Raw genomic sequence first — 14725 nt, 5'->3', positions numbered from 1 at the left:
ACTGCTCAGGTGGAATTGTTCACCCCAAGATGGGGAATATTGGAATGTTGGGGAAAACAAGAGTGAGTTCAAAACATTATAGTATCAGTTGGCTGAGAGGAAAGTAAGCTTTTAAAATCCTGATTAAAAGATCATTTCCCTTAAAAATAAATAGCATTTATTAGACCCAAAATGTACTAATTCAAATGTGTCTCTTTTCCTTTGATTTTGTCAACCTTTGACCTATCAGTGGGCAGAGAATCAGTCTAAAAGACCTTAAAAGGGGAAGAATCACAAGTTCAAGGTCAAGAGAGAACCTACTAGAGAAATCAGTCCTACCAAAATCTTTTAAAATGTGTCTACTATTATTATTTGCATACTTTGTCATTTTATAATGTAACTGATTTATTTATTAGTGGGCTAATGAAATTACGATAAGGTAAAAAGTACATTTTACTGTGTAATTTATGTATATTAACAACATCGATTAAAGTTTATTTATATACAAAGGATTGTAAAACTCATGGCTGCATCTGTGAAAAATAAAAACAAACTTTGGACTTGTTTTTGAGATTTTATAACAAAAATAAGTTCACATCAACCAAAATCTATTCCTGTCCTTAGAAAAGAAAAAAAAAAAATGACAACTTCAAACACAGTATTCACTGTTTTTAGAGAATCAACATTTCAGAAATGTTTTAAAACATAAAATTTCCAGTACAGATTTTCACCAGCAATCGAATTGAACTTTGCATTGTGCATAGCTCTTACTCTTCAGGAGGGATCAGCCATAGCTCTAGAAGTGGCAAGCAATTGGTAGGTAAACCTATGAAATTCTAGCCTAAAAGGCAGAAATACAGAGCAACACCTGGGGTGAACTTGTTCTGGTTTCAGGCTGTATGGTTTCATCAGGCTTCCCCTTGGTGTCTGCCTGCCCTGAAAAGTAGGCCCCTTGTTCTTACAGACCATCTTAGCATCCATGACCTATATAGTCTGTTTGAAAACAAGTTGCTTTGTCCACATTGTATAACTAGGGCCCTCTCCAACTGATGACATGAAAGCTGTACAATAATGGTGGGAATGGCCCTTGCTAGCTGACAATAGTAACCTCTCAGGTTCCTAGACTGAAGCTTACCTACAGAGTACAAGGCATAACAAGTAACGTTGTCTTTACTCACGTGAGCCCCTGAGGAATAATGTCACTCAAAACCCCAAATTTCTGAAACTTGGGGGGAAAGCAAAGAATGAGTTTGTACGGCAGGATGAAAAGAAGGTAAACATTACACAGATATAGATAAGACGTGGAAGTCAGAAGGCTTTGTGGGCATAGATATCATAGAGGTTTTGACAGAGGAGGGTTTGTTTTATTTTTGTATTGGCCTTGGAATTATTAAGAGAACAGAATCTCTTATCTCTTTGGCTTTTTCATGAAATTCTTTGTTTAACTGAAAAAAAATTTTGTCTCATTGGATCTTCCTTTATGAGATTATATGGAACTAATTTAGAAAGATTAGTTTAGCAATTAAATAATAGTTCTAGGATGTCTTGGAGAAGTTATTTTTATTAATTTTTTAAATTGACATTGTAATTATACGTATTTATGGGGTACAGTGTGATGTTTTGATTGATATGTATGTTGTAAATGATAAAGTTCATTGTTTCTTTGTAATGAGAGCATTCAGAAGCCTCTTCCAGCCATCACATTACCCTATTCTGCAGTAGAATGCCAGATCGTATTCCACCTGTCTAATAGTAACTTTGTACCCACTGAGTAGTTTGTCCCTATTCTCATTCCCTCCCCAGTCTCCATTAACCACTATTCCACTCTCTGCTTTCTGATTTTATGATATCAACTGTTTTTTTAAATTTATTTAGATTTCACATATCTGTGAGATCATGTGGGATTTATCTTCTGTGTGTGGCTTATTTCACGTAACATGAGAACTTTTGATATGAAATATCAAATTTGGATTGCTTATAAAGCCAATCCAAACTATTTATTCTACCTTCTACAATTTTTAACTTATTTTTTAAAATCTGCTGAATCACCACGTCCTAATTTGTTTTATGAAAATAAATTTTAAGAGTGTCTAACATGCCTCTTCATTTTCACACAGTGCTTAAGTCTAGCTCAGGGATGGGGAACCTGTGACTTTAAGCCACATGTGGTCTTCTAGGTCCTTAATTGCAGCCTTTTGACTGAATCCAAATTTTACAGAACAAATCCTATTATTTTTATTAATATATTTTGTTTATCTTTTATATTTTTATTTTATTTTTGAAATGAACTTATTTAAAATACCAAAAAGTAAAATAAGTTTCATCAAAATAATCCTCCTCCTGGCCAACAGAATTAGAATATTAGTAAGCCATAAGGGCTAAATTTATAGCCACTATGCTCATGATTTAGTTCTAACTTCCATCACCTGATTTGTGCCACTACTCTAGGTGGCTGGTTGGTGAGAGTTCATTAGTCTGTTATCAACTTTGGACAAGGGTGCATTGTGCTCCTTTTTGAGTGGAATTTGTGCATAGTTGCACAGCTCAACAGCCTTTTTAAATTCTGTCTGCTTAAAAGCTCATCATGTCAAAGAAGACCAAGAGAATGTTAAAGGAAGAAAACAGATTTTTTAATGAAGGTTGGGAATGGCAATATTATCTTGTTTCTGCTAAAGCTAAGATGACTTGCTTGCTTTGTGATACTGCAGTACAAATATTAAAGGAATTCAGTGCTCATCAACACTATAGTGCTCATAAGGACCACAAATACTTTAAATCAGAGGAAGAGGCAAGAAAGATAACATCGTAAAAATTAAAAAATGTAAAAGCAAAATCAAAAACAATTCTTTCAAACAGCAATAAGACCTGGAAATAATGCCACTGAAGCAACTTACAAAGTAGCTTATTTGCTTGGGAAAAAGGGAAGCTATTCCCCAATGTAGGAATTGTAAAAAAATGCATTTTTGAAATTGTAGGATGCACAGATCTCAGTAACTTTTCAAAGAAATATAACTTTTCAAGAATTATAACTGATCAGCCGTATGAATTAGCCTTCAACTTAATAGAACTTCATCAATATTTCAAAAGAGAAATATATGTTATTCAAATGTTTTTGATAAATAGACTGATACTACGAACTTAATGCAGGTTTTATACATCATTTGGGTCATAACAGAAGATTCTCTTTGCTATAAAGAGTTACTCACTTCTGGCACTCTTGAGAACAAAACATAGGCAATAGATGCTTTCACCTTTCAAGATAAATGTCATGAAGTTGGACTGAATTTGGTAAATTTAGTGAGTGTAAGTACAGAGGGTGCCCCTTCTGTGACAGGAAAACATGAAGGGTTTATTACACAAATAAAGTATTAACAAAGCCAGATGCTCTAATTTCTTTTCATTGTATCTTGCATCAGCAAACATCTGTGCTAAAGCTGTAACTTTCCAATAAGTTATATTTGTGCAAATGCAACATGGCATTGTCAGTTTTATAAAATGCTAAAATCGAACCATGAGATTTTCAGTGTGGATTTGCCAAGTCATTCTAAAGTATGTTGGCTGTCACAGGGACAGGTGTTAGTCAACATTTTACCTTTGTGAGAACAGATAGTTAAATTTTGTGATGAACAGACTCAGCATTTTGTATTATTGAAAGAAGATACCATGTCAAATCAAAATGACTTAAATATTTCTTTGCATAGTAAAACTACATCTGTATATGATATATAATAAAAAAATCCAAACATTTCAAAAAATGCTGTCTTTTTTCAAAACACTTCTTCAAAAGGAAATTTCATCTGAACATTTTCCTCAGTTAGCAAATGTCGCTGATGAATAGAATGATACATGCCAATAATTTGAAGGTATAGACCCATTGATTGAAGAATACAATGAAAGAATCACTGACTTTGAAAATCATGACATAACACTCAAATTAGCATTTTAGCTTCACCTCGTTGATATTATCAAGGTATCTAAAGAACAATAGATGAATTGATTGAGCTCCCAGTAGGTGACATTTTAGCATGTCCAACTGAAATATGGGGAGATGCAGTATAATACCCATGCCTTCAGCAACATGCCCCCAAAATTCTTTCTTCACTTACTTTTGTGAATCTGCCATTCTCCTACCTAACCCAAACTGAGATACCCTTCCAGTCACAAATGACTGATACCTATCTAGAGGATCAGCTGGAACTGGGGACCTTCATGCTGCAAACAAATATTCAAATGCTTTCTAACCAAAAACAGACACAACCAAGTCATTAACAGGCTAGTTCACTTTAAAATGGATGAATAGTTTTTGTGTTTTGAAATTATTAAGTATATAACAGTTAGATTTTTACAAAATAATGTATATTATAAAGTATATGTAATTGAAGTTTCTTGAATGTGGCCTTATTTGATTTCAGCTTAATTAATGTGGCCTTCCAACATGAAGAGGTTCCCCATCCCTGGCGTAGAGTCTTTGTTCCCATTAAAACTAATTAAAATCTACCTTAGTATTAAAAACCCTTCTATTCTCACCACTTAAAGTTCCATAAAGGATCACAGTTCTTTCGTAATTATCTTTTATGCTGTTGTTCATTCATGTGTGTCAATACACATACCGTATATGTGCACATGGGTAAATAGTACATGTTCTGTTATTCAGAAAGTGTTTTGAAAATGCACTTGTTGTGTGAGGTCAAAAAAATAGCATTGGATTGAAATAAAGACGTACTTGCATGCCGAGTCTGATTCAACTTTAATCACACCTGTAAACATGGCTTCCCGTAAACATTCCTTTATATAAATCAAACTCAAAATTTTCATGGCTTTATATTCCTGGTCATTAAACTTGAATCACTTTTTAATACCTGAGCTTTATAAGAAAATATCTTCGCAAATGTTTGCTTAGAAATTTCAGTGGTTTTTGCTGCCTCTGACCCTTCAGGTGTCCATAGAATGTGTAGAAATGTAGGTGTGTAGAAGTTGATGGCCAGCGAAAGTGGAATTATTCTAGGTACTGTCATTCCACCATTCTTGATTGTTCTTGATTGTTGTTGTTTTGATTTACCAGTGGCTGAGAAGACCAAAGAGCAAGTGACAAATGTTGGAGGGGCGGTGGTGACAGGTGTGACGGCAGTAGCCCAGAAGACAGTGGAAGGAGCAGGGAGCATTGCAGCTGCCACTGGCTTTGGCAAAAAGGACCAGTTTGGCAAGGTATAGTTGCTTATGTTTCACATCATATTTATAAACTTGTGAAATCATGGTTCGTTTTCACATGAGGTGTTGAGCAGTAAAGATGCTTACTGTGAGAGAAGGTTACCTGATCTTCCCCTTGTAAAAAAGTGCTGCCTTTCTGTGAGTCTTGTTTTTTTTTTGTTTGTTTGTTTGTTCTGAGGTAATAACCCAGATAAATGGCCATGCAACTTGTACAATAATTACAATTGTTTCAATTTCTTGAAGAAAGTTAATGATACGAAAAATGTATTAAATGCCAAGAGGAGCAGTGACATTTCAGAAAGAATGCGTGTTTTCATGTGAACTATATAGATCTTGGAATTTCTTTTCTGGAATAATGAATCTCTTTATGCCTAATCTCTAAATGAAGAGCTTTTACTTGTTTTTTTTTTTTTTTAATAATGAAACCATTTCTCATTAAATGGCATATCTGCATATCACTTAACAGTTCACTAGCAAATACATATTTGTGGGAACCAAGAGACTTAAAATACACACCAACCAGAGATCATAGTTTGGGGGTAATTTAAAAATTGTCCGAAGAATGTTGCCTGAATTCTTTGCCTGTATTTTTTTGATAAATATGGGACTTGAGTATGATTATACAAAAGTTATAACTTTCATTTTAAACATGGGAGTAATAAAGTGTGAGGTGTCAACTGAAAGGTGAAATTTTACAAATCTCATGACCACAACAGCAAAATAATCTTTGCTTTTTCCTTGTTATAATGGCCTTCTTATTATTCCTTAAACAAATAGAGCTTACTCCAGCTCTATTCCCTTCCTTTGCCTGGAAAGCTTTTTCCCCAAACCTTATACTGTACTTGGCTCACTACCTCATCACCTTAGATCTTTGTTAAATGACAAAATTAACGAAGATGACACAGGTGAGGCCTTCCCTGACTTATGCAAAATTGGAACCACCCTCCTCACCTCTCATATTCCCAGTCTCCTACTCTTTTTTTCCCCAAAGTGTTTATCACATTTCAAAATAATGATTTACTTATTTTTATGTGTGTTGTTTATTTTAGTTCTGCCTTGAGAGTAGAATGTATTTATTTTCCTCACTGACAATTTCAAAAGTGGCTAGGAGAGTTCTCAGCACATACTTGCCAATTAATAGATAATTATTAAGTTAAGAAGGGAAGAAAGGAAGGACAAAAGTGAATAAGCAGAGTAACTTTTATTTCTGAGTCTTTTATAATTATATCTTCAGTATAAGAATGATGGCTCTTCGGCCATCCAAAAGTTGTAATTAAAATGGCTTTGGATGGTTATCCTGAAAAAAGGAAGTTTTATTTGTTGGCAGGGTGATCTGTTTTGTCTTAGCTTCACATAATCAATTCTAGGGAGTAGCCCTGCTGTGACAGCCCATTAAAACATTGATAATAAAAAAGTCAGGATGAAAGAAAAACTTGTAATATATTTGAATCTACCACATAGGCTTACCACATGTAGTCATTGTTTGGTGCCATTGATGTCAATTATGGAAAATATGAACTGGACTTCTAGTGAAGTTCTTTAACTAACATACCAATGTATGGTTGAATATGGTAGTTCTCCTTTGTACAGAGTATTCAAATCTTATTTGTGCCAATAATTATACTAATTTCTATTTTCCATCTGAAATTATAATTATTTAAAGCTCTGTTATATTTCAAAAGTTGGGAGGGATCTCATATAGTAAGAGGTAATTAACCTGTTCTCTGTCCCAGACCCTTTTGATGAGCTAATAGATGCTATGAATTCTCTTCTCAGAAAAGTCCACACTCAGATACACACTCCAGAGGACTTAATGGGAAATTCATTAGCAGACCCACATTCACAGCCCATGATTGAGTCCATTTCTCTCATAGTAACAGATGAAGGAACTGAAATCCATAGAGGAAGTGAGTATTCCAAGGTCACATGACCAGTTGAAATAGACTGGCTACCCATGATACTTTTTCATTCACTACATCACTATCCCCCAAACTTCCTTAAAACCAGCCTTCCTATGTACTTATGAGTTGAATTATGGATAACTTGATTTAACTGAAGAATTTAATTGCTTCAGAATATCAAGAGACCAGGGAAACATGTACCTATTCCCTATTAAGGCACATGATATAAATTGCAAATGGATATGAAAGTGCTTCGTCTTTTACAACATTGAGCTTATTTTTCACCCTTCTAAAAAATATTGCTACTTATTTTAATAGTTTAAAGCAGCAAACTAAATGAGACAATACTAACCATTTAGATGTATTTCTTTTATGGGTACTACAGGTTCTTACAAATTTGGAATATGAACATGAAGCCATAAAATCTAAAAATTGCAGTATGGTGGTAAAAAAAGCCATTGAACTAGGAGTGAAAATGACTAGTCTTTATCTGTGCTCTGTCACCACCTAGCTGGACAACCTTTAGCAGATGTCCTAAAACTGTTTCTCAAATAATGAAGAACTCTACTAGGAAATTGTTAAAGCCAAGTTTAGCAATAAATTCTGACTTTCTATAACAATTCAAGAAATACTATAACACCTGTAATTGTAGCCATGTCTGTGGGATCCCAAAAAATCCAGGGAATTTATTTATTTATTTATATTTTTTGAGACAGAGTCTCAAGCTGTTGCCCTGGGCAGAGTGCTGTGGTATCATAGCTCATATCAACTTCCAACTCTTGGGCTAAAGCAATCCTCTTGCCTCAGTTTTTCTATTTTTAATAGAGATGGGGGTCTCGCTATTGCTCAGGCTAGTCTCAAACTCATGAGCACAAGCAATCCACCTGCCTCAGCCTCCCAGAGCACTAGGATTATAGATGTGAGCCATCATGCCCTGGAGAGTTTAATTAGAATCAGTAAATTTATTCATTCTGAAATTTGAAATAATTTAATTTCATCATTTAGATGCTAATAAAAATCATCCTGATGAATATAAATAAGCTCTTTTTTAAATTAAATCATAGCTGTCTACATTAATGCAATCATGGGGTACAATGTGCTGGTTTTATACACAATTTGAAATATTTTCATCAAACTGGTTAACATAGCCTTCATGGCATTTTCTTAGTTATTGTGTTAAGACATTTATATTCTACATTTAGTAAATTTCACATATACCTTTGTAAGATGCACCGTAGGTGTGGCCCCAGCAATTACCCTCCCTCCACCCATCCTCCCCCTCCCTTCTCCTCCCTCTCCCCTTTCCCCATATTGTTGAGCTATAATTGGGTTATAGCTTTCATATGAAAACTATAACTTGTTTTCATAGTAGGGCTGAGTACATTGGATACTTTTTCTTCCATTCTTGAGATACTTTGCTAAGAAGAATATGTTCCAGCTTTACCCATGTAAACATGAAAGAGGTAAAGTCTCCCTCTTTTATTATGCAGCCACAAAGGTAGTGGACAACTTCAATGTGCCACTTTTAACAATGTATAGATCATTTAGACAAACAGCAGACTTGAGCAACAATGCACACCAATCAATCACATCTAAGAGACATGTTCAGAACATTCCATCCAACACAACAGCAGCAGAAATGCACATTTTTTTGAAGAACTCATGGAACATTCCTAAAGATAAATCACGTGTTAGACCACAAATCAAGTCCTAACAAACTGATGAAGATTGAAATAATATTAAATATTTTTCTGACTACAGTATTATAAAACTAGAAATCAATAACAGAAGGAAATTGGAAAAAAATTATGTATATGTGGAAATGAAACAACACAAGTCTGAAAAGCCAATGGGTCAGAAAGAGATCAAAGGAGATACTTAATTGTTTTTGTGAATTTGATCATATAAATGAAGCCACCTTAGTAAAAATTTTTCCTTGTAAAGCCTTAGAGGAAAAAACAACTTATCTTGAATTTTAAGAATTTGTTTCATCACACATTATTAGCTTCTCTATTGAATACATCAGAATAATAGATCTTTTGATCCGTATTTTTACCTGTGTGTGTAAGAAGTTGTCAGTCATGCAATTCATTTCTTGAAGCTCATTCATTTGATTGGCACAGTAGAAACAGGTTAAAAATGCATTGTAAGAAATTTTAAATTCAAACCAATTATGAGGTTATATAGGTAAAATTTATGTTTCTCACTTCTATTGAGGAAGAAATATCCACTTGCACCAAGAATATGGTATCAATAACCTGAATCAGAGTTATTCTGCAGTCTTCCTATGTATATGGGATAGAACTCATCCCTAGAACATTTGGTCCATCCCAGCTCCTCAACAGTGCCCTGCATGTCATTGATACTCAAATAAATCCTTTGTGAACAAATGAGCATCTCTTTAATGCTATGTGGAATACTCTAGAACAGGGGTCCTCAAACTGCGGCCCGCAGGCCACATAAGGCGGTGTGATTGTATTTGCTCCCTTTTTGTTTTTTTACTTCAAAATAAGATATGTGCAGTGTGCATAGGAATTTGTTCATAGTTTTTTTTTTTTTTTTTTTTTAAACGATAGTCTGGCCCTCCAACGGTCTGAGGGACAGTGAACTGGCCCCCTGTTTAAAAAGTTTGAGGACACCTGCATTAGATCTTGAAGTTTTATATTTTTGTAATTTTCTTGATTCTTGAGGGAGTAGAAGTCTTGAATAAACCGAGAAGCCACAAATAGTGCCCCAGTCAGCTTCTTCATCGTATCCCAGTTAGGCACTGACTTCCCTACATGGCAATTAATAGTTTTCATATGAAAAATGAGCTGGAAATATCTATCATCTCAGGTAGTTGAAATGTCCAGGTTCAGCCGTGTCATTTACCTTGTTCAGAATCAGAATGAAGCACCTCAACAATGCCATTTTGGAAAAATCACATCAATAGATCATAAAGAGTTTTTTTAAATCTTAATTTCAGATGGATGAAAGCATGTGTACTCTGTCATTCTGACTTAATTCATGCACGGATAGCTAATCAATTCTGTACTAGATGCATAAAATGAAGGCACAAGGAAAAATTTCAGGTTTGACATCGTGATTTATAACGTTTAAGCATCCTTCTGCTGATTTCCTTTGACTTACCCCAGCTGTCATGTTTAGCTTTATGCAAATTTATTTTTAAACACTTCAGTGTTATGAACCTTCTGATTAAAGGATGAATCAGATGATGCATGGTGCCATCAGCTGAGTCATTTCACAGACAAGCCACAGGTCACAGGCAGCTTTGCATGTTTCTTCGAAGCACACGCCGATCACAGGCACAATCTCAATACCATTTATTAAGAGGGCAGTAAAAAGATGCCAATATTAGTGAAATATTTTAATTTACAGTAAACTTTCTCCTTAAGTGTTTAATGATGATTTAATTATGATATGTTGTCACAAATAATTAGAAGTTTGATGCTTGTCTTTGTGCTTGACTTCTGAAGATAACAAACATAAATGTTAGACATAATTAACCTTCCATTAAAAGCTTTGTGGCACAATGAATTGCTTGATTTGTATTTGTAGTGGGAATGGCGTGCAGTATTAACAGTATTATAATCTTAGATTACAACATAATATGATAATTAAAGAAAAAACAAAGACAGTAGTTTCAAAAGATATGTATCAGTAACATTTTGTAATGTGGTATGCAAAAATTGACATTTTATACTCCTTCAAGAGTCTACTAATTGTATGTAAACCTCACCCGCTTAAAAACATGTCTATTATGGATTTTCTTTTATCTGACACTATTTCACTGGGTTCAAGTTGGATGAATCATAAATCCTAAGGACCCTTAATCATGTAAGTTACTAAACGGGAAAGTACACTATGATTTGTATATAAAGTCATAAGGAAAATAGGCTTACTGTTATATTTTCATTAAAATTATTTTGCTGAATATTTTATATGCCAGGCACTCAGCTGGGCATGATGAGGAATAAAAACGGAGTAACACATGGGCAGCTCCTGCCTTCAAGAAATATGCAGTCTGTGAAGGGAGACTGATTTATTTACCTATCCCTGAAAAAAAAGGAGCATCTCTGGCCTCTGAGAACACTATGTGTTTGTAACAAGTATAGATCCATCATGAGAAAAGAAAAATGTTTTTGATAGACGTGAGAGAGACTTATTCTCTCAATAAATATCATACTGAATAAATATCCATCATACTTTAAATTGTGTTTTTGTCAGTAGACTAAAATTACCTAACACACATGGAAATGATGACTGTTTAGATAAAGGGACACAAAAATGCTACCACCCAAATCCTAGGACGGGGATTAGTAATCTGGGAGCATTACAACCGTGCAACATACACAGATTACAAATCCAATTTTGGTCTTTAGAGAACTGATTGTGATGACAGTTTTGTTTGTCAAGGAAATGTATTCTGGAATGGATCTGATAGAGCTCCCTCAAGGCACGCCAACGAACAAGCTTAAATCATATTTGTGCAATTGACTTATTCCTTCATGAATGATGACTAGTGATTAAAATTGTGCTGAATGCAATGTGAGAACAGGGTCTGTACCTTTATGAATCCATTTTTACTACCCATGTGCTAACCTCTCTTGCTAGTGCTCCTCAGTGGCAAAGAAGGATGATGTTTTTGTTAGCATTTCATTAATCAGATCTTGTTATATGTAGGATGACGTTAAATGTGGTGAATTTTAAAATTATTTTCGTTATATATATTTAAGGCTTATGTCATGATATTTTGATACACTCCTCACAATCTAAATAAATTTAGTGAAGTGATTCCTACAGCCAAGCAAATTAACATACCCATCCTCTCACCTACTGACATTTCTTGTTTTTTCTTTCTTTTTTTTTTTTTATGGTAAGAGTACCTAAGATCTACTCTTTTGGCAAATTACTGGTGCATACTATTATTGACTATAATCCTTATCTTGAACGTTCGATCTGTAGACTTACTCACGTCACGTAACTTAGGTGGTTTGCTTTTCACTCGGTTGCCAATGGAGCCATATTTCCAGTTTGTCATTCGTTGGTAAGCCTGGAGAAATAGCAATATGTTTAGGGGACTAGCAGAAAGTGAATAAGACATGTATAAATACTAAAAATCAATAGTCTTATCCCAAATTTTAGTGATAATCAACTTATTTGTCCCTAAAAATAAGAAATAATTTAATTTTTTGCCCCTTCACGTATAGGCTTTGAGCTCCCTAATTTTCAAGAGAACCATAGGATCTCTTTTGATATCACCTTTGATAGTGTTATGTACTTATCAAAGGTGATATCAAAGGAGATCCTATGGTTCTCAAAATGTTCAAAATACAAAAAAAAATAAACATATATATATATAATTTAGGGTGAAATACATTTACTTGATGTTCAAGGAGAAAGAAGTAAAGTCACTGAGATGCCAGCTATGGTTTGCAGGAAAATATATAATTATGGGAAATAGATGATACATCTCATCAACCTGATTATTCCTCTACAAGGAGAAAATAGTTTGTCAACTCAAATATAAAGTATTTTAATTTTATAAGAAGCTTTATTAACGGTTTACAACATTTGAATTTTTAAGTTGCAGTTTAAATGTCCCTCTCTGCCAGGGGTTCTGGGATCACTGAACAGATACTTGTGAAAATTCCAAAAGTAGTACTTTATTCTTATTAAGGATAGAACAGTGTGTATTAAAAACCACCAAGCCTGAAACTATTTTCGTTGAAAAGGTAAATTGTTGAACTGATGTTTAAAAGTGGCAACAGAGAAGGAATATCTATTTTATCTTCCTTCTTAGAGGTGGAAACTGGCTTATCTTTCTCTGGTGTTCTTCATACTATTATTATTTAGAACTTGATTCATATGAATGGATTCAGTTACAGTATTATGGGTGGTAAAGAACAATGTGGACTTTCAATTTAAGAAAATCAAATAGAAGCTGAGCGTTGTGGCAGGCGCCTGTAGTCCCAGCTGCTTGGGAGGTTAAGGCAAGAGAATTGCTTAAGCCCAATAGTTCAGGGTTGCTATGAGCTGTGACACCATGGCACTCTACCAAAGGTGACAAAGTGAGATTCTGTCTCAAAAAAGAAAGAAAGAAAATCAAATAGATTTGAGTACCTATGCTTTTCAAGGGAATGGCATGAAGCTCAGAACCCATAGTCGTAGCAAGTCAACTCTAATTCACACATATACACTTTTCCTTCCTGACTGCTGGGAATCCTTACCTAGTAGAAAATCACCCTTTCAGGGCAGTGCCTGTGGCTCAAAGGAGTAGGGCGCCGGCCCCATATGCCGGAGGTGGTGGGTTCAAACCCAGCCCCAGACAAAAACTGCAAAAAAAGAAAATCACCCTTTCAATGTATGTTACCCTCTTTCATTCCACACAGATTTCCTGAAAATGTACAAACAGCGTTGCCTTTGGCTCCAGTTTTTGCTCAGTGGATTGATTGTGTATTATTTGCAATCATTAAAGGAATTGGAAATGGAAAAATGCTTTCTACTTATGTCACTGAGCTTTTGGATTAATATAATTGTCATTCAAAACAAAATGACATTAAAAATACTTCATTCTTGGGCGGCGCCTGTGGCTCAGTGAGTAGGGCGCCAGTCCCATATGCCGGAGGTGGCGGGTTCAAACCCAGCCCCGGCCAAAAAAACCACAAAAAAAAAAAAAAATACTTCATTCTTAACTTCTAATATGACATATGCACGCCTAAAGTAAGCACCTTTAAAAGATAATCTCCACTAAATACTAATAACGGCCTGTAGGAGTAATTCTTCTTCCATGGTGTTCCTCCTGCCAAGGGAAATTAATAGTTATGAGTTAGAAACAAAGACAGTTCACAAGTGTTCTGGTTGGTATCTGCTGTTTGATCCCATCATGACCAGCTGGCCTTTGTGTGCGTAATGGGCTCCTGGTTTATTTGCATGGGATCTATAGGGATATCATGGCTTGGGGCAGAGGCCAAGGGCTCAAAGTCAGGGAACATGAAGTTGGTCTTATCTCTCTCACTATGCTGGGTGATGTCATCTCACCTCTCCACACAAGTTTTCTCATTTGTGAAATAAAAATGTTGGGGGCAGTGCCTGTGGCTCAAAGGCGTAGGGCGCCAGCCCCATATGCCAGAGGTGGCGGGTTCAAACTCAGCCCCGGCCAAAAACTGCAAAAAAAAAAAAAAAAAAAAAAAAAGAATATATATATATATATATATATAAAATAAATAAGAATGTTGGATAGATGAGTTCAAAGTGCTTTGAGTTTGTATTTAATGGCTTGAATTTTAAGCCAGTTTATTTGATTATGTATTGCCAACCTCCTGGCAACCTTTCCAAACCAAAGCTACTCATCTGTAATTGGCCAGCAAACTGCCCAGAAGTGGGAGTGTGAATGAAGTAAGTAAGACAGACAAAAGACAGAAGATAAACTGTACTGCATTAAACAGTCATAGCAGTTTGCTAAGAAAAGTCTGCATTTTCTCTAGGAGATGTGTTAAATACAGGAATATAGAAGGTCTTTTCAATATTCGTATGTAGTCTGATGATATTAAGTAAACTATATAACTCAAAGGGAAAAAGTTCGCTGAACATGCCAACTTATTTAGCTGAATAAAATGAAGTTGTGCTATTATTAT

The 14725-nt window shown here is 34.9% G+C and overlaps 1 protein-coding gene across 8 annotated transcripts in view; it reads left to right on the top strand.

Moving 5' to 3' along the window:
- SNCA (synuclein alpha) overlaps window positions 1-14725 on the top strand; it is a 124913-nt gene that overhangs the window by 16175 nt on the left and 94013 nt on the right. For all 8 annotated transcript variants that reach the window (XM_053607258.1, XM_053607496.1, XM_053607338.1 and 5 more), the window contains exon 4: window positions 5042-5184. In XM_053607258.1, coding sequence (XP_053463233.1) covers window positions 5042-5184 — 143 coding nt within the window. The remainder of the gene's footprint in view (window positions 1-5041; window positions 5185-14725) is intronic.

Source organism: Nycticebus coucang, chromosome 1, assembly GCF_027406575.1.
Source record: "Nycticebus coucang isolate mNycCou1 chromosome 1, mNycCou1.pri, whole genome shotgun sequence".
Classification (NCBI taxonomy): domain Eukaryota; kingdom Metazoa; phylum Chordata; class Mammalia; order Primates; family Lorisidae; genus Nycticebus; species Nycticebus coucang.
Note: the sequence above shows the minus strand (reverse complement) of the source record. Positions and strands in the feature narration are given on the sequence as shown.